The sequence below is a fragment of the Brachionichthys hirsutus genome, unplaced genomic scaffold, assembly GCF_040956055.1.
Source record: "Brachionichthys hirsutus isolate HB-005 unplaced genomic scaffold, CSIRO-AGI_Bhir_v1 contig_1476, whole genome shotgun sequence".
In the NCBI taxonomy this organism is placed as follows: domain Eukaryota; kingdom Metazoa; phylum Chordata; class Actinopteri; order Lophiiformes; family Brachionichthyidae; genus Brachionichthys; species Brachionichthys hirsutus.
Genome location: NW_027180375.1, coordinates 199,070 through 219,183, shown reverse-complemented (window position 1 = coordinate 219,183; position 20,114 = coordinate 199,070). Strand labels below are relative to the sequence as shown.

The window sequence follows — 20,114 nt, the reverse complement described above, 5'->3', positions numbered from 1 at the left end:
TTTGGCAACAATCGTTTAGCCCCATATGCCCAACGCCACATATGCAGTGTGTGGAATCTGAAAACGAATCATCCTCTTATTAACATGTTCCATGTCTATTCGTTCGTGCAGCTCTTTAAGTAAACGAAGCACATTTTCTTATAATTGTCATGCAACTGAAAAATAAAGGAACGATGAACCACGAGGAAAATAAAACATTATTTATATCCAAACTGCATAAAAAAACGGTGATTATTAATATTACCCTTATAGGTATTAATTATTTTATTCGAATATTATTTTAAAATGTGTTCGGTCCACGAGGTGTCAGTGTCAGACCAGCAGACACCGGCGTTGGCGCGTTGGCCCGGCCCTTCCGTGATGATTTGTTCAGGTCGAAACAAAGACGCCTTTTTCAGCTGTCACGAGCGTTTCTGTTTTATTTAGCGATATACCGAACGCATGGAATGCGAGCCAACTTCATATCGTGTGGCTTAGATAATAGCATATTTCGCAAAAGGACTTGCGAGTGGATACAATAATTAAATTGAGACGATGGGAGCCGGACAACAAAGGCGAAGAGAACAGTTGTGGATGTTCATTCGTATTTCTGTGATGCTCGGCTTTGTGGAGCGGGTTTCATCTCAGGTAAAATATTCAGTTCCAGAGGAAGTAAAAGTTGGATCCGTCATTGGAAACGTCGCCAAGGATTTAGGATTGGACATCAGTTCACTGGAGGGACGGCGGTTTCGTATCGTCTCGGGAACCAAAGATGCTCAGTTTGAAGTAAATCAGAACAATGGCGTCCTGTATGTGCACAGGAGCGTCGACCGAGAAGAGCTCTGCGAAAACGCGTCTCCCTGTTTAGTGAATCTAAAAATGGTAGCGGAGAATCCCATGGAAATACATTATGTGGCAGTTGAAATCCTAGATGTTAATGATAATTCTCCGAGCTTTAAAGAGCAAGAAAAAACGTTCGAAATTTCCGAGTCCGTTGTTCCTGGTAAACGTTTCCAGTTGCCAACTGCGCACGATCCAGATGTTGCTGTCAATGCTGTACGTGTCTATAAATTAAACCCAAACGATTATTTTAGCATCGAAATTCGAGAGAGTGGAGAGGACAAAATACCGTTCTTAGTCCTGCAGAAGTATTTAGATAGGGAAACACACAACGAGCATAAACTCGTTCTGACGGCAGCCGACGGCGGAAATCCTCGGAGGTCAGGGACGCTCAATGTCACGGTTGTCGTTCTGGATTCTAACGATAATCACCCTACATTTAGCCAAGAAGTTTATTCAACAACAATGCATGAAAATGTGGCTGAGGATACGAGCGTAATTAGAGTAAACGCAACTGACGCGGATGAAGGTGCAAATGGAGTTATTGAATATTTTTTCAGCAGTCAACTTGACAAACAGATTTATGACATGTTTAGTTTGGATAAAAACACTGGTGAAATTAGAGTAAAAGGAAAAATTGACTTTGAGAGAGAAGACATTTTTAAATTGGACGTCCATGCCACTGACAAAGGTCAGCCTCCAATGAGTACTGACTGCAGGGTGATCATCAAAGTTCTGGATGAAAATGACAACGAACCTCAGATCGAGGTAACTTCCCTATCGAACACGATAGCGGAAGACTCAAAAATTGGAACTGTGGTTTCTCTTATAAGTATTACAGACCTTGACGCCGGATTAAACGGCAAAGTCACATGTAGTCTAAGTGACAACGTGCCATTCGAGCTAAAAGCATCATTTCAAGATAATATGTACTCGCTGGTTTTGACAAAACGTTTGGACCGAGAATCAGTTTCGCATTACGACATCAAAATAACGGCTAAAGACGGCGGAGAGATTCCGTTGTATTCGTTCAAAACTCTGAGCATCGATGTGTCAGACGTGAATGATAATGTTCCAGAATTTCTGCACAATCCAATCGAACTTTATCTGTCTGAAAATAACGTTCCTGGACAAAACATAATTTCAGTCACTGCCTCGGATAACGATTCAAATGAAAACGCAGATTTAACATACGGTATTAAAGGACAGACAGCGATATTCATGAATATTAACCCAGAAACTGGTGAAATATCTGCGTTAAAAAGTTTTGACTTTGAGACCCTGAAAACGTTCCAGTTCCAAGTTGTCGCCACGGATTCTGGAACTCCGTCACTGAGCAGCAACGTCACAGTGAACGTGTTCATTCTGGATCAGAACGACAACGCTCCAGTCATCCTGTATCCAGTCAGCTCCAACGGTTCTGCTGAAGGTGTGGAGGAGATTCCCCGCAACGTGAACGCAGGACACTTGGTGACTAAAGTCAGAGCCTACGACGCTGATATAGGATATAACGGCTGGTTGCTGTTTTCACTGCAGGAGGTCTCTGACCACAGTCTCTTTGGTCTGGACCGCTATACAGGACGGATCAGAACACTTCGCTCATTCACAGAGACAGACGAGGCCCAGCACAAACTGGTCATACTGGTGAAAGACAATGGGAACGTTTCCCTCTCAGCAACAGCTACTGTGATTGTCAAAGTTGTGGAGCCCAAAGAGGCTTTTGCTGCTTCTGATGTTCAAAGTTCTGCAACGGATGAGGAGGAGAATAATGTGACTCTTTATCTGATGATAACTTTGGGCTCAGTTTCAGTTCTTTTTCTCATCAGTATCATCGTGCTGATTGCAATGCAGTGTTCAAAAAGCACCGACTATACTTCTAAATATCTCCCAGAGACTAATTATGATGGGACAATGTGTCACAGCATCCAGTACAGATCTGGAGACAAACGTTACATGTTAGTTGGACCCAGGATGAGTGTTGGATCTACTATTGTACCGGGCAGCCAGGCTAACACTCTGGTGCTCCCTGACAGGAGAGGCGCATCTGGAGAGGTAAGAGCTTAAAAACAATGTGGAAGAAAAAAAATAATTATGTGCATGCTTTCCATTCTGTCGCTGTGTTGTTACTGATGACATATGTTTTTTTTTTTATCAATTATTTTATTTTCCAAATACACAAAACACGGTCGAAATGTTGAGTTAAACTCGGTCACATGCAGTCGAATATAGATTTTTTATGTTTCAGTATAACTTATTTACAAGTGATTTTTTTCCAGCAACAGTAATTATTGTTTCCATTGGACCAGTATATATTTCATTGTGACCAAAGAAAAGTGCAATTTCATTGCTCGTTTTTAATGGAAAATCTTCTTTGCTGTTTGCGCGCTGAAGAACACAACATACCTAAATTATAGGTGCAATAATTCGTTTTCAGTATCACATTTCAAACACCACACTTTATATTTTCTCACCGAGTGTGCAAGATGTTTTAGTTCCGCTCTCATTCCAAGGTCGTCACATATCGAAGTTTGGGTAAAGGTTTCGTTAATAAAATAAAAATAAAAAAACACAACAAAACCATTTGTATTAGTTGTTGAGAATGCGGTTATATGCTGGCCTCTCCCTTCTGCTTGAATGAGAAGTGAACACGGGATGAATTGTTTTCTTGTCGATAAGTACTGGCAGACGTCTGGTTAGGATCCCTATCCATGGTGCTGAAACGCAAATGATTTCGCCCCCAGGACCCATAAAGAAAGGAACCATTTTAAACATAAACTAATACACGCTGAGGATAATTTTCTTGGCAACCGGAACATTTTACGACGACGCTGTCGGGCTGCAATTGAAATATTCAGCGCTTTGTCCTTTGGTAGAAACCTCTGGGTGTCAGTATTACATTATGTAAACCACTGAATCTTTGTCCCTCCTCTCACTCAGCTTTTGTTTGCCCCCTGAAAAAAAAGCAGAGAGGAGGGTTTGAATCCACCCGATGGGATCGTGGTGTATTATTTGTAGATTTGTGATACATAACGGCTTATTTTGGACATTTCACAACATAGACGGGTTTTACAGTCGTGTTGAATAACGATGTGGATTGAAAGGAAAATTCGAGTAACGGCATTCTCTCGTTTTGCTGCTCAGTTGGCGCTACTGCTGTTTTTCGGAAAGCGGGCATCGGCAGAAATAAGATACACGATTCCTGAAGAGGTAAAAGAAGGAACTCTTGTTGGAAATGCTGCGAAGGATCTTGGACTCGACGTCACCTCTTTGCTTGAGCGAAGATTCCGCGTTGTTTCTGAATCCAAGGAGACGTTTTTCGAGGTAAATCCGGACAATGGGTTTCTATACGTCCGAAAGAAAACCGATAGAGAGGAGCTCTGTCAGGGCCGCGGTGTCTGCCTCGTGGAGCTAAAAGTCATCGTCGAAAACCCTTTGGAAATACATTATGTAGCTGTGGAAATTACGGACGTAAATGATAATTCGCCTTGTTTTCCTGAAAAAGAACAGGCATTTGAAATCGGTGAACAAACGTTACCAGGAAATAGATTTCAGCTGCTCACCGCACGTGATCCAGATGCGGGCATTAATTCTATTCGCAGTTACACACTGTCTTCTAACGATCATTTTGAAATAGATATCCGTCAAAGTGATGAAGAAAAAATACCATTCTTAGTGCTGAAAAAATCGTTAGATAGAGAACAAAGGATCAAACACACGCTGCTGGTGACAGCAGTGGATGGAGGAAAACCTCAGAGATCAGGAACATTAAATGTTTCTGTTGTTGTTCTCGACAGTAACGACAACAGACCAATGTTTGGACAGGAAATGTATCAAATTTCAATCCAAGAAAATGTTCTGGTTGGAACTTCAGTGTTTAGAATGAATGCTACTGATCCTGATGAAGGTCCGAACAGAGATATTGAATATAGTTTTAGTAAGACTCTGAAGAAAAATGTTTATGATGTTTTTGTATTAGATAAATTAACTGGAGAGATCAGAGTAAAAGGATCAGTGGATTATGAAGAAAACAACATTTATAAACTGGATGTAGAGGCATCAGATAAAGGAACGCCTCCACTGACAGGTGAGTGTAGAGTCATCATCAAGATAATAGACGTCAATGATAATCCACCAGAAATAGAAGTAACGTCACTGTCAAACACAGTTTCTGAAGACGTGAAGCCTGGAACTATTATTTCACTTATCAGTGTGAGAGACAAAGACGCTGGTTTGAATGGGAAAATAATTTCAAGCTTAACATCAGACTTACCTTTTGAATTAAAGCCTTCTTATAAGGAGAACATTTATTCAGTAGTTACTAAGGAACATTTGGATCGAGAGAAGGTGTCACATTATGAAGTAACCATAAAAGCCACTGATTGTGGTGAACCTCCGTTATCTACTTTTAAAACTGTCAATATTCAGATATCAGATGTAAACGACAACAGACCACAATTCTCCCAAAGTCCAGTACAGTTTTATCTGGTCGAAAATAACATTCCTGGAGCTTCAATATTCTCTGTAAGTGCAACGGATAAAGATCTGAATGACAATGCAGCTATTTCGTATCAAATCATGAGAGAAGGGAGTCAAAATGATGTAAAATCTTTCCTAAATATAAATTCTGATAATGGACAAATCACTGCTCTAAAAAGTTTTGACTTTGAGACCCTGAAAACGTTCCGGTTCCAAGTTGTCGCCACGGATTCTGGAACTCCGTCACTGAGCAGCAACGTCACAGTGAACGTGTTCATTCTGGATCAGAACGACAACGCTCCAGTCATCCTGTATCCAGTCAGCTCCAACGGTTCTGCTGAAGGTGTGGAGGAGATTCCCCGCAACGTGAACGCAGGACACTTGGTGACTAAAGTCAGAGCCTACGACGCTGATATAGGATATAACGGCTGGTTGCTGTTTTCACTGCAGGAGGTCTCTGACCACAGTCTCTTTGGTCTGGACCGCTATACAGGACGGATCAGAACACTGCGCTCATTCACAGAGACAGACGAGGCCGAGCACAAACTGTTCATACTGGTGAAAGACAATGGGAACGTTTCCCTCTCAGCAACAGCTACTGTGATTGTCAAAGTGGTGGAGCCCAAAGAGGCTTTTGCTGCTTCTGATGTTCAAAGTTCTGCAACGGATGAGGAGGAGAATAATGTGACTCTTTATCTGATGATAACTTTGGGCTCAGTTTCAGTTCTTTTTCTCATCAGTATCATCGTGCTGATTGCAATGCAGTGTTCAAAAAGCACCGACTATACTTCTAAATATCTCCCAGAGACTAATTATGATGGGACAATGTGTCACAGCATCCAGTACAGATCTGGAGACAAACGCTACATGTTAGTTGGACCCAGGATGAGTGTTGGATCTACGATTGTACCGGGCAGCCAGGCTAACACTCTGGTGCTCCCTGACAGGAGAGGCGCATCTGGAGAGGTAAGCATGATATATAATGTTTGTTAAATAACCTTGCCTATGTGGCTTATCTGTTCGTGTAGAAAATTAGGTAAGGTGATAATTTACTAAAACTCATTCTCTGCTCTTTTTCAACCGAGTCATTGACGTGCAAATTAAAGTCTAATTCATGCTCATACTGTTCAGAACATTTGCATTTATTTAAACGAATCTAGATAAGATACTTTGATCATTACAGTCAAAGACGCCCATCTGTGCCTTTCTTTGCTCTCCCCATGGTGCTGAAAATTTTCCTACACGTGCTTTTCATGAATGACAGTGAAATGTTGCAGGTTATATAATCTATTGCCCATGGTGACTTATTTTACGGTGGTGTACCTGCAGCAGGTTGTTAGCCTTATAATGTTGGTAGAGGCTGGCATACTTAAATTCAGCCCGTCTAAATTTCCAGTCGGATGTGCCCTTTTTGAATTGATTCACGTTTAATACGTTTTCATTTTTTAGATTAAATAACATCGAATGATCCACGAGGTGCCAGTGTTACACAGGAGAACGGCTAATGCTTCAACCAACATTATAGGCGCTGCCTCTTTCAAATCTGCATGTGTTCAGCCTGACCGCAAGGAAAGACATCGCTCCGAGTCTTGATTTGCACCTTTTCTGCGTGAACTTGATTACGCGACTTTTAATTTCACGACAGTTTGTGGTGTTTTAAATCGAAGATATGCGTGGATTATATTTCAAATGAGTACACCAACGAGGACAAAGGACACACGAGGCAGAAGGATGTCTCTGATGCCTCCTCTGATTTTCTCCTTGCTGCTTTTTGTCGGTGAGCCGGTTTTAGCGCAAATTAAATATTCCACTCGGGAGGAAGTTAAAGTTGGAACTATAATTGGTGATGTTGCCAAGGACTTGGGTCTTGATGTCAGTGCATTGAGGAGCAGGCGATTTCGTATTGTGTCCGGAGAACGGGACGCGCTGTTTGAGGTAAACCCGAACAATGGCGTTTTGTTTGTCCATAAGAACATCGACAGAGAAACGCTGTGTGACGCAAATGCTGCTTGTTTATTAGATCTAAAAATTGTTGTGGAAAATCCGCTTGAAGTCCACTATGTCACGGTGGAGATAACGGACGCGAACGATCATGCACCGACATTTGTCGAGGCGGAGAAGGTAATAGAAATAGCAGAATCTACTTTACCGGGAGCTCGATTTCAGTTACCGGGCGCGCGTGATCCCGACGTTGGGCTGAATTCCGTTCAGCGATATAAACTCAGTCAAAACGAAATATTTAATCTTGAAATTCGGGATAGGGGTGAGGATAAAATTCCTTTTTTAGTGTTGCAGAGGCTTTTGGACAGAGAGCAGAAAACAAACCACAGCTTGATTTTATCTGCTATGGATGGAGGCGCACCGCTAAAGTCAACAAATCTTAATATTACTATAAAGGTTCTGGATATTAATGATAACAGACCGATTTTTTTAAAAGAGGTCTATTCTGTGATCCTACAGGAAAACGCTGCTTTAGACACAGTTTTAATTAAAGTCCATGCGACGGATCTAGACGAGGGAATCAACGGGGATGTCGAATACGTGTTCGGTGGCGATGTAAATTCGAAAATGTTGCAACTATTTAGTCTTGATACAAATACGGGCGAAATTCGAGTAAAAGGAACCGTCGACTATGAAACAGCTGATGTGTTCAAGTTAGACGTTCAAGCCACTGACAGGGGCCAGCCTCCGATGACAACGGATTGTAGAGTCATTATAAAAATCCAAGACGTCAACGACAATGAGCCAGAAATAGATGTGACGTCAATTTCCAGCACGGTCCCGGAGGATTCAAAACGCGGGACTGTCATTGCTCTTGTTAGCGTAACAGATAAGGACTCCGGCCTGAATGGGAAAATCCGATGCAGTTTGACTGAGAATACACCTTTCGAATTAAAACCGTCGTTTAAGGAAAATATGTACTCATTAGTGACAAAAGGAAATTTGGACAGGGAAAGTGTGTCACATTATGACATTTCAATAACAGCGACAGATCATGGCGTGCCGCCATTATCCACATCGAAAGCGCTGAGTCTTCAGGTGTCAGACGTTAATGATAACAGGCCAGAATTCCGACACAATCCACTGGACCTATATATGTCAGAAAACAATCCTCCGGGCGAGACAATATTTTCTGTAACGGCGTTTGATAAAGACATAAACGACAATGCTGTAGTATCATATCGAATATTTAGAGGAGACGGTGGCCACAATGAGATGAAATCCTTTTTAAATATTCATTCTGAAAACGGGCAAATATCCGCGCTAAAACGTTTTGACTTTGAGACCCTGAAAACGTTCCAGTTCCAAGTTGTCGCCACGGATTCTGGAACTCCGTCACTGAGCAGCAACGTCACAGTGAACGTGTTCATTCTGGATCAGAACGACAACGCTCCAGTCATCCTGTATCCAGTCAGCTCCAACGGTTCTGCTGAAGGTGTGGAGGAGATTCCCCGCAACGTGAACGCAGGACACTTGGTGACTAAAGTCAGAGCCTATGACGCTGATATAGGATATAACGGCTGGTTGCTGTTTTCACTGCAGGAGGTCTCTGACCACAGTCTCTTTGGTCTGGACCGCTATACAGGACGGATCAGAACACTTCGCTCATTCACAGAGACAGACGAGGCCGAGCACAAACTGGTCATACTGGTGAAAGACAATGGGAACGTTTCCCTCTCAGCAACAGCTACTGTGATTGTCAAAGTTGTGGAGCCCAAAGAAGCTTTTGCTGTTTCTGATGTTCAAAGTTCTGCAACGGATGAGGAGGAGAATAATGTGACTCTTTATCTGATGATAACTTTGGGCTCAGTTTCAGTTCTTTTTCTCATCAGTATCATCGTGCTGATTGCAATGCAGTGTTCAAAAAGCACCGACTATACTTCTAAATATCTCCCAGAGACTAATTATGATGGGACAATGTGTCACAGCATCCAGTACAGATCTGGAGACAAACGCTACATGTTAGTTGGACCCAGGATGAGTGTTGGATCTACTATTGTACCGGGCAGCCAGGCTAACACGCTGGTGCTCCCTGACAGGAGGACGGCATCTGGAGAGGTAAGATGAAAAACAAAGTTTTACACAACATAATTAAGCAAAGAGTTATTTACTATATATGTAGCGTTTTTTGTCTTCTTGTGTTTCTCAACCATTAAATGTTTTTTATGAAATATTTGTCACAAGATTATAAGGATTTGAACAGAGTCGATCATCATTTTAAATCTAAGCACACAGTCCTCACACATATGTGTAAATGTATAAAGAAAATTAAGGATGCAGTCATTTAGTTTGTGCGCAGTCACCCCCCAGCACGCACACGCACGCACACACGACAAACGCGCGTTCATTTTAACATGAAATAGTTAATCATTTCTTTAATAACAGCCTTTGACTCTGATAGCGATGTCAGTTAAATGTTAGAAACTCTATTTTTCCCCACAAAACATTTCTTCTGTTTCGAAACTAATCGAGGACTTGTCGGAAGCAACGTTCCCTCTAAAGTGCGATACGCACAGCTGATACGGTCTTCGCGCAGCGAAAATATACGTTGCGCACAAAAAAAAAATCCAACCTAAATTTAAAATAACATAAACACGTAAAAATTAATTCCGTGCTATTTTCCACTGTGAGTCAGTGAGTGACCGGTGACAGGCTGCTCCAGCTAATGATGAGATTCACATGTTTTTACGCATTTAATAGACGCAATTTTAAACGGCTTTCCAGGACTCTCGCGGGACCACAGTGCATCCGAGGCTTGTTCATTTTATGTTTTATTTGTTGATTTTTATCTCTTGTTTTTATGTTATTTATGTTTATATTATTGTGCACTTCTGAGATTTGCTTTCATATGTAAAGTGCGTTTAAAATAAAATGTATTATTAGGATGTTGCTCAAAGTTGTCCAAGGGGCTGCTCAGGGAGTTTGTGTGTTTGCGCAGACGCATGAATAATTAGAGGGAAGGGAACATTGGTCGGAAGCCTGCTTTTTCAATTTTTGCACCCCATGTTTCTCTCAAACTGTTCAAGTATACGGAGGTCTCTAAGACTATCGGTGTTCAACAGAAAGGCTGTCAAGTGATCAGATGTCCACTGTGATAAATTGTGAGACGTCGTCCTGCCGCAACTCGATAATAAATGACCATTATCACGTTCATTAGTAATTAGTGAGAATGAGCGAGGGAGCCGCAGAGAGGAGACCGCACTTTTCTTCTGAAGCCTGTGGAAATATTTTAAAATAATAACCTCTGTGTGTCGCCATTACATTGGAAAAACCAAAAGCTTAGTCTGATCCTCCCCTCGCGATCCTTTTGTTCATCAGTAACAACACTTGCATCGAACACACCAGCGACGGTGTGAATGTCGTGGGCTTTCCGGGAATATGTTTTGCTCTGACGCTTTGGATTAAACGATTTCCGATCAACAGACGCTTTGTGTGCTGTCGGATCACGATGGGGACTGATTCTAAAACGCGAAGGAGAGACTGCTCCTGGATTTCTTTTCATTTGGCTCTCCTGCTGCTTGTCGGAAAACAGACTTTGGCTCAGATCAGGTACTCTATTCCAGAGGAGGTGGAAGTGGGAGCTGCTGTTGGAAATGTTGCGAAGGATCTTGGCCTCGATGTCGCCTCTTTGGCCGATCGACGGTTACGGGTTGTAGCTGGAAGCAAGGAGGCTATTTTTGAAGTAAATCAGAATAACGGGGCGTTGTTCGTCCATCAGCATATCGACAGAGAGGAGCTCTGCCGAGGCAGCGGCGCTTGTCTCATGGAGCTAAAAGTCCTCATTGAAAACCCTTTGGAAATACACTACGTAATGGTAGAAATTACTGACGTAAATGACCACTCTCCTGTTTTCCCTGAACGAGAGCAGATATTTGAAATAGCCGAGCATACTTTACCGGGAAAGAGATTTCAGCTGCACACCGCACGTGATCCAGATGCGGGAGTTAATTCTATTCGCACTTACACGTTGTCATCTAACGATCATTTCGAAGTAAATATTCGTCAAGGTGATTCTGGTAAAATACCATTCTTAGTGCTGAAAAAATCGTTAGACAGAGAACAAAGGAGCAAACACACGCTGCTGGTGACAGCAGTGGATGGAGGAAAACCTCCGAGATCAGGAACATTAAATGTTTCTGTTGTTGTTCTCGACAGTAACGACAACAGACCAATGTTTGGACAGGAAATGTATCGAATTTCAATACAAGAAAATGTTCCGGTCGGAACTTCAGTGTTTAGAATGAATGCTACTGATCCGGATGAAGGACCGAACAGAGATATTGAATATAGTTTTGGTAAAACTCTCAATAAAAAAGTCTATGATGTTTTTCATTTGGACAAATTAACTGGAGAGATTGGAATTAAAGGAATCTTAGATAACGAAGACAGCAACGTGTACGAATTGGATATTGAGGCATCAGATAAAGGAACGCCTCCACTGACAGGTGAATGTAGAGTCATTATCAAGATAATAGACGTCAATGATAATCCACCAGAAATAGAAGTAACGTCACTGTCAAACACAGTTTCTGAAGACGTGAAGCCTGGAACTATTATTTCACTTATCAGTGTGAGAGACAAAGACGCTGGTTTGAATGGAAAAATAATTTCGCAGATTACAAATGATGTTCCTTTTGTGTTAAAGGCATCCTATAAGGAACATGCATATTCGGTTGTTACCAAGGACCGTTTGGATCGAGAAAAGGTGTCACATTATGAAATAATCATAAAAGCCACTGATTGTGGTGAACCTCCGTTATCTACTTTTAAAACTCTCAATATTCAGATATCAGATGTAAATGACAACAGACCACAATTCTCCCAAAGTCCAGTACAGTTTTATCTGGTCGAAAATAACGTTGCTGGAGCTTCAATATTCTCTGTAAGTGCAACGGATAAAGATCTGAATGACAATGCAGCTATTTCGTATCAAATCATGAGAGAAGGGAGTCAAAATGACGTAAAGTCTTTCCTAAATATAAATTCTGATAATGGACAAATCACTGCTCTAAAAAGTTTTGACTTTGAGACCCTGAAAACGTTCCAGTTCCAAGTTGTTGCCACGGATTCTGGAACTCCGTCACTGAGCAGCAACGTCACAGTGAACGTGTTCATTCTGGATCAGAACGACAACGCTCCAGTCATCCTGTATCCAGTCAGCTCCAACGGTTCTGCTGAAGGTGTGGAGGAGATTCCCCGCAACGTGAACGCAGGACACTTGGTGACTAAAGTCAGAGCCTACGACGCTGATATAGGATATAACGGCTGGTTGCTGTTTTCACTGCAGGAGGTCTCTGACCACAGTCTCTTTGGTCTGGACCGCTATACAGGACGGATCAGAACACTTCGCTCATTCACAGAGACAGACGAGGCCGAGCACAAACTGGTCATACTGGTGAAAGACAATGGGAACGTTTCCCTCTCAGCAACAGCTACTGTGATTGTCAAAGTTGTGGAGCCCAAAGAGGCTTTTGCTGCTTCTGATGTTCAAAGTTCTGCAACGGATGAGGAGGAGAATAATGTGACTCTTTATCTGATGATAACTTTGGGCTCAGTTTCAGTTCTTTTTCTCATCAGTATCATCGTGCTGATTGCAATGCAGTGTTCAAAAAGCACCGACTATACTTCTAAATATCTCCCAGAGACGAATTATGATGGGACAATGTGTCACAGCATCCAGTACAGATCTGGAGACAAACGCTACATGTTAGTTGGACCCAGGATGAGTGTTGGATCTACTATTGTACCGGGCAGCCAGGCTAACACTCTGGTGCTCCCTGACAGGAGGTGTACTACTGAGGAGGTAAGAAGTTTAAATATATTAAATGATTTTGCACACATTAATCATCAAATCATAAACGAGTGAGAATTACTGACAGTAATTACTTGGCTGTGAATAAAAAAAATCAACCTTTTATGCTATATATAACTTAATTTTAGTTATTTGTATTTCTGCTATGTCTTCGTGAGGCCTCTGCCTTAAAGTAAATCTCAATCCATCAAATGTTGGTCAAAAAATAACTAATTATTGAAATAATTATTTCCATTCGGGTTTCGTGGTGAACATATTTAATATATCATGTGTTGTTGATTCAAATACAAAGTTAAGACAATAAGTATATTTTCCTATTTTTCCCTTTTAAAATGAAATTATATTTAACTTCATGGCACATAACCAGGAAATCTAATTTTCGTGTGCATCGGCATGCAATCTACAGTTTTGAGTTGATATAAATCTGTATGAATCGCATGGTGGCAGCAAACGACCAGAAAGCACATCTTTCCACTAAACAAAGGTTTGTGAGACAGATGTAATAGGAGAGGACAGACCTCCCACCCAGTGCGTAATTATTTCAGAGCTTTTCTCGTTTATTCCAACCCTCGCACAGATCGGACTTTCATTCGGCTGACGAACACGCACACAGTCTTCCGATAATTGCTGTTCTGTTCTCATCCATTAATGGAACGAAGCGGACAATATCCACCTCGACGAGTAAAGAAATGGATTCCCCTCGTGCTGACTTTGATCTTGATTTTACGTGAAACATCGGGCCAGATCAGATATTCTATATCCGAAGAGGTCAAAGAAGGCACCGCCGTTGGCAATATCGCAAAGGATTTGGGAATAGAAGCAAATATACTCAATTCAAGGAGATTTCGCATCGTTTCTGGCTCGACTGAATCTGTTTTCCAGGTAAACACAAATGATGGAATTTTATATGTAAATCGTAAAATTGACCGAGAGGAAATATGCCAACGCACGAGTGCATGTTTGCTAAATCTTAAAACCGTGCTGGAGAACCCACTGGAAATTCACTACGTTGCAGTCGAAGTGTTAGACGTCAACGATAATTCGCCCTCGTTTCCAGAGAACAAAAAAAGGCTGGAAATTTCAGAGTCCACTTTGCTCGGAACGAAATTTCAGTTGCACGCTGCTCTTGATCCAGATGCGGGGTTAAACTCCATTCAACAGTATAAACTGAGTCAGAATAATCATTTTCGTTTAGAAGTAAATGATCGCGGAAAAGATGGCAAAGTGCCCATTTTGCAGCTCCATAGCTCCTTAGATAGAGAGACGCGCAGCAGCCACAAACTGCTGCTCACAGCCCTGGACGGGGGCAAACCTCCGAAATCAGGGACAATGGAAATGCTAATAGACGTTTTAGATATCAATGACAATGCGCCAGTGTTTACAAAGGATGTATATTCCGCTGAAATAGGAGAGAACTCGCCAATTGGAACAACAGTGCTGAGAGTAAATGCCACCGATAAGGACGACGGATTAAATGGAGATGTTAGCTACTCTTTGGGTAATGTAAACAGCAAGGTGCTCGACCTGTTTGATGTGGACCCGAGCACAGGTGAAATAATCGTCAAAGGACAATTAGATTTCGAAGTTGATGACAGCTATGAGATAGACATACAAGCGTGCGACAGCGGCGCTGTTCCTTTAAGAACGGATAAAAGCGTGACCGTGAATATAAAAGACGCAAACGACAATGCACCTGTAATCGAGGTGACGTCATTCTCCAACACCATTTCAGAGGACTCCAGACCGGGAACAACAGCAGCGCTTGTCAGCATTACGGATTTGGACTCTGGGGTGAACGGAAAAGTTGTTAGTTTTGTAAAAGGCGATGCAACTTTTACATTAACACAATCCGTACAGGACAACATGTTCGCCCTCGTAACAAAATCGAAGCTCGACAGGGAACATAAATCAGTTTATGATGTGACAATAATCGCAAAAGATGGAGGTGAACCAAATTTAACATCAGAAAAGACATTAAGACTCGTTTTGACTGATGTAAATGATAACAGTCCGGAATTTGCACTGAGCAAATATAATTTCTATGTCACTGAGAATAACACTCCTGGAATATCAGTGTTTTCATTAGTCGCGTCTGATCGTGATGAGGGAGAAAACGCTGTGATCACTTACCACATCGTCAGAGACAAAGGTTCTGGTGGAAATAAAGCGACATCATTTCTTAACATCAATCATGATAACGGAGACATTTTGGCTCTAAAAAGTTTTGACTTTGAGACCCTGAAAACGTTCCAGTTCCAAGTTGTCGCCACGGATTCTGGAACTCCGTCACTGAGCAGCAACGTCACAGTGAACGTGTTCATTCTGGATCAGAACGACAACGCTCCAGTCATCCTGTATCCAGTCAGCTCCAACGGTTCTGCTGAAGGTGTGGAGGAGATTCCCCGCAACGTGAACGCAGGACACTTGGTGTCTAAAGTCAGAGCCTACGACGCTGATATAGGATATAACGGCTGGTTGCTGTTTTCACTGCAGGAGGTCTCTGACCACAGTCTCTTTGGTTTGGACCGCTATACAGGACGGATCAGAACACTTCGCTCACTCACAGAGACAGACGAGGCCGAGCACAAACTGGTCATACTGGTGAAAGACAATGGGAACGTTTCCCTCTCAGCAACAGCTACTGTGATTGTCAAAGTTGTGGAGCCCAAAGAGGCTTTTGCTGCTTCTGATGTTCAAAGTTCTGCAACGGATGAGGAGGAGAATAATGTGACTCTTTATCTGATGATAACTTTGGGCTCAGTTTCAGTTCTTTTTCTCATCAGTATCATCGTGCTGATTGCAATGCAGTGTTCAAAAAGCACCGACTATACTTCTAAATATCTCCCAGAGACTAATTATGATGGGACAATGTGTCACAGCATCCAGTACAGATCTGGAGACAAACGCTACATGTTAGTTGGACCCAGGATGAGTGTTGGATCTACTATTGTACCGGGCAGCCAGGCTAACACTCTGGTGCTCCCTGACAGGAGAGGCGTATCTGAAGAGGTAAGACTTGCTATTCTTGGCGTTTTCTGAAGTTTGAAACCATGTCCAGAATTGTTTGAGGCAAATTCTACTTTGTCCTCACCCTTTTTTTTTCACTCTTCATGGTGGAATTGTTTTGGGCACACCTTCCTTTATTCCTGCAAGAGTCCCCTCCTGATATGCAACTATGTATTTGCAAGTTATTTTTGTTGACTGTGTTATACAACACTGAACAAGTATTGAGAAAATACCAACATATCCAACTTCATTTCTCCTTTATAACCTTTATCTCAGATCATTTTTAATTATTAAATAGATTGGAACCCTACTGAGCTACACACTGAAGTGATGATTTTGTTCTCAGATGCTCCTATTTACTGTCATATAAAATGAATGAATGATTAAGGAGTCAGCTGCATGTCAGCCGGTTTTGGAGCGCTCTCCATGGTCCTGAAAGGCAGCGACTTCCTTGTTTTCATGGACGGTCACGTGTTGTATTACGTCACAATGTTTTCGTGTATTTTGTGCTGGGATAATCGTATCACATAAACGCAAGAATATCGTAGCGGTGTGCAGAACGATACTCATTTGTGATCGCCCCCCCCCACAAGCTGCTTAATCGCCGTTTTGTTTAAACATTCCTCGGTGATTATCTGACTAATGTTTATTTGGTAGCATTTTATTTCGAGGATGTTTGATATCCTCCTGGTGTCACTGTTACATTCATTGGGCAACAGACGACTCGCGGTCCCTCCCATGTGTGAGCTTTTGTTTGGCACATCACAGCAGAGACGCGTCATTTTAACACGCGGGTCCAGCGAGATCGCGTCCTGCGTGCGCGAAACGCGTGATGCTGTGTGGGACGAATACGTAGATTTGATTTTCAGCACAAACGGGCTCCATCTTGGACGTATTGCGTCAAGATGGGAGGCGACAGACGGCATGGATCAAATGGCTGTTGTTGGATTGTTTTTCATCTGGGCGTCCTGCTCATTTTCGTCGAGCGAAATTGCGCTGAGCTGAGATACTCCATTCCAGAGGAGACTAAAGCGGGAACCACTGTTGGAAATGTTGCTAAGGATCTTGGTCTGGATAAACCATTTCTGACCGATCGACGGTTCCGCGTCGTGCCTGGATCTAACGACGTTTATTTCGAAGTTGACCCGGACAATGGTGCGTTAAAGGTCCGCAGGAAAATTGACCGAGAAGAGGTGTGTCAGGGAAGTGGCGCATGCTTAATTGAACTGAAAATCATCGTTGAAAACCCTTTGGAAATACATTACGTCGTTGTGGAAATAACTGACGTTAACGATCATTCTCCCAGTTTTCCAGAAAAAGAGCAGCAATTTCAAATAGCAGAAAATACATCTCCCGGAACGCGATTCGAACTGCACGCGGCCCGTGATCCCGACGCTGGCGTTAACTCTATTCGCACATATACAATAACGTCAAATGATCACTTCGAAATTGACGTTAGCCAAACTGATGATGATAAAATACCATTTTTAGTGCTAAAGAAGTCCCTAGATCGAGAACAGAAGACTACACACTTGCTATTTGTTACAGCAGTTGACGGCGGAAAACCACAAAGGTCTGGCAAATTAAATGTTTCCATTATTGTTCTTGATAGTAATGATAATAGTCCGATGTTTAGTCAGGATATATACCAATTAGAAATATATGAGAACGTGAAAATTGGCACTACAGTTACAAGATTGAACGCAATAGACCCAGATGAAGGGCTGAATGGGGAAGTAGAATACAAGCTGAGCAAAACATTATCACGTAAGATTTATGACACATTTGAGTTGGATAGTTTAAGTGGACAAATTAAACTGAAAGGAGGGTTGGATTTTGAGGAAGCCAATATTTACAAACTATATATTGAGGCGTCTGACAAAGGGACACCACCATTAACAAGCAGGTGCAGAGTCATCATAAATGTTAAAGACGTGAATGATAATGCTCCAGAAATTGAAGTCACATCACTGTCTAATACAGTTTCTGAAGACTCAAAACGTGGCACAGTTGTTTCTCTTATTAGTGTCACAGATAAAGACTCTGGTGTGAATGGAAAAATTGTCCTAAACATAACTGAGGAAATCCCATTTGAGTTAAAACCGTCTTATAAGGAGAACACATATTCAGTTGTAACAAAAGGGCTTTTGGATCGAGAACAGGTGTCAGGTTATGAAATCATCATAAAAGCCACTGACTGTGGTGAACCTCCTTTATTGACTTTTAAAAGTCTCAATATTCAGATATCAGATGTAAACGACAACAGACCACAATTCTCCCAAAGTCCATTACAGTTTTATCTGGTCGAAAATAACGTTGCTGGAGCTCCAATATTCTCTGTAAGTGCAACGGATAAAGATCTGAATGACAATGCAGCTATTTCGTATCAAATCATGAGAGAAGGGAGTCAAAATGACGTAAAGTCTTTCTTAAATGTAAATTCTGATAATGGACAAATCACTGCTCTAAAAGGTTTTGACTTTGAGACCCTGAAAACGTTCCGGTTCCAAGTTGTCGCCACGGATTCTGGAACTCCGTCACTGAGCAGCAACGTCACAGTGAACGTGTTCATTCTGGATCAGAACGACAACGCTCCAGTCATCCTGTATCCAGTCAGCTCCAACGGTTCTGCTGAAGGTGTGGAGGAGATTCCCCGCAACGTGAACGCAGGACACTTGGTGACTAAAGTCAGAGCCTACGACGCTGATATAGGATATAACGGCTGGTTGCTGTTTTCACTGCAGGAGGTCTCTGACCACAGTCTCTTTGGTCTGGACCGCTATACAGGACGGATCAGAACACTGCGCTCATTCACAGAGACAGACGAGGCCGAGCACAAACTGGTCATACTGGTGAAAGACAATGGGAACGTTTCCCTCTCAGCAACAGCTACTGTGATTGTCAAAGTTGTGGAGCCCAAAGAGGCTTTTGCTGCTTCTGATGTTCAAAGTTCTGCAACGGATGAGGAGGAGAATAATGTGACTCTTTATCTGATGATAACTTTGGGCTCAGTTTCAGTTCTTTTTCTCATCAGTATCATCGTGCTGATTGCAATGCAGTGTTCAAAAAGCACCGACTATACTTCTAAATATCTCCCAGAGACTAATTATGATGGGACAATGTGTCACAGCATCCAGTACAGATCTGGAGACAAACGCTACATGTTAGTTGGACCCAGGATGAGTGTTGGATCTACTATTGTACCGGGCAGCCAGGCTAACACTCTGGTGCTCCCTGACAGGAGGTGTACTACTGAGGAGGTAAGACTCTCACATTGCCTGATTATAATTTAACCACACATTAAACATATATTTTTATTATATAGCTCTGGCCTATATTTTTTTGTGCATCTCACTAATATATGTTGTTTGTTACTGAATAACTGAATAATTTTCTTTATCATCATCATGGGATTCCGAATACTAAGGGCTCTGTTAAGACAAAAAGTGCAGCAATGGCCTTCTTTCATAAAACAAAATCCTACTTTTCAGTCCATACATCTTTAAGCAAATTATTTTTTAATGAATCAAGTGTGGATTGGCTTTAACAATGTGACAATATTCATTGTTAATGTTGCTATATAGTGATTTTGCTGAATGTGGTTTTTTCTGTCCTTAGTGCTGAAACATTAATTTATCATATTATGAATAGATCAGAACAGTTAATATACTCACACACAGACCCGGCTGAGCATAAACTGCTCATACGGGTCAAAGAGAATGGAAATCAGCAGCTACTGTAGTTCTTTTTGAGCCAAAATCTATTTTGCAACTTCTGTTAATTTAAAGTGCAGCAACAGATGATGCGGATAATATCATGACTTTTTTTCTGCTCATGGGTTTTGGTTACTTTTCATTACTTTATGTAATCAATATCACTATATGATTGCAATGCAGTGGTTGAAATATAGAGATGATACGTGTAATATATAAGAAAGTGTCACAGAAACCATTACAGATAATGAAAGAAATGATAATGGTAACAAGGTGAACATCTGGAG

General features: G+C 41.8%; 5 protein-coding genes and 1 pseudogene across 5 annotated transcripts; all 6 read left to right on the top strand.

Moving 5' to 3' along the window:
- Positions 1 to 594: 594 nt before the first annotated feature.
- On the top strand, positions 595 to 2,883 carry LOC137914253 (protocadherin alpha-8-like). Its single transcript, XM_068757855.1, has one exon. It carries the CDS (start codon positions 595 to 597, stop codon positions 2,881 to 2,883), a length of 2,289 nt encoding a protein of 762 aa, XP_068613956.1.
- Positions 2,884 to 3,906: 1,023 nt separating this feature from the next.
- LOC137914252 (protocadherin alpha-8-like) lies at positions 3,907 to 6,335 on the top strand. The gene is made up of 2 exons (XM_068757854.1): positions 3,907 to 6,261; positions 6,324 to 6,335. Exons 1-2 carry the CDS (start codon positions 3,907 to 3,909, stop codon positions 6,333 to 6,335), a joined length of 2,367 nt encoding a protein of 788 aa, XP_068613955.1.
- A 691-nt stretch (positions 6,336 to 7,026) lies between these two features.
- On the top strand, positions 7,027 to 9,363 carry LOC137914251 (protocadherin alpha-3-like). Its single transcript, XM_068757853.1, has one exon. The coding sequence runs from the start codon at positions 7,027 to 7,029 to the stop codon at positions 9,361 to 9,363; it is 2,337 nt and encodes a 778-aa protein (XP_068613954.1).
- Positions 9,364 to 10,732: 1,369 nt separating this feature from the next.
- On the top strand, positions 10,733 to 13,706 carry LOC137914250 (protocadherin alpha-8-like). Its single transcript, XM_068757852.1, has 2 exons — positions 10,733 to 13,099; positions 13,686 to 13,706. The coding sequence occupies exons 1-2, from the start codon at positions 10,745 to 10,747 to the stop codon at positions 13,704 to 13,706; spliced, it is 2,376 nt and encodes a 791-aa protein (XP_068613953.1). The 5' UTR covers positions 10,733 to 10,744.
- A 50-nt stretch (positions 13,707 to 13,756) lies between these two features.
- Positions 13,757 to 16,147, top strand: LOC137914249 (protocadherin alpha-8-like). Its single transcript, XM_068757851.1, has one exon. The coding sequence runs from the start codon at positions 13,757 to 13,759 to the stop codon at positions 16,145 to 16,147; it is 2,391 nt and encodes a 796-aa protein (XP_068613952.1).
- A 900-nt stretch (positions 16,148 to 17,047) lies between these two features.
- LOC137914248 (protocadherin alpha-8-like) lies at positions 17,048 to 19,738 on the top strand (annotated as a pseudogene).
- Positions 19,739 to 20,114: the final 376 nt, after the last annotated feature.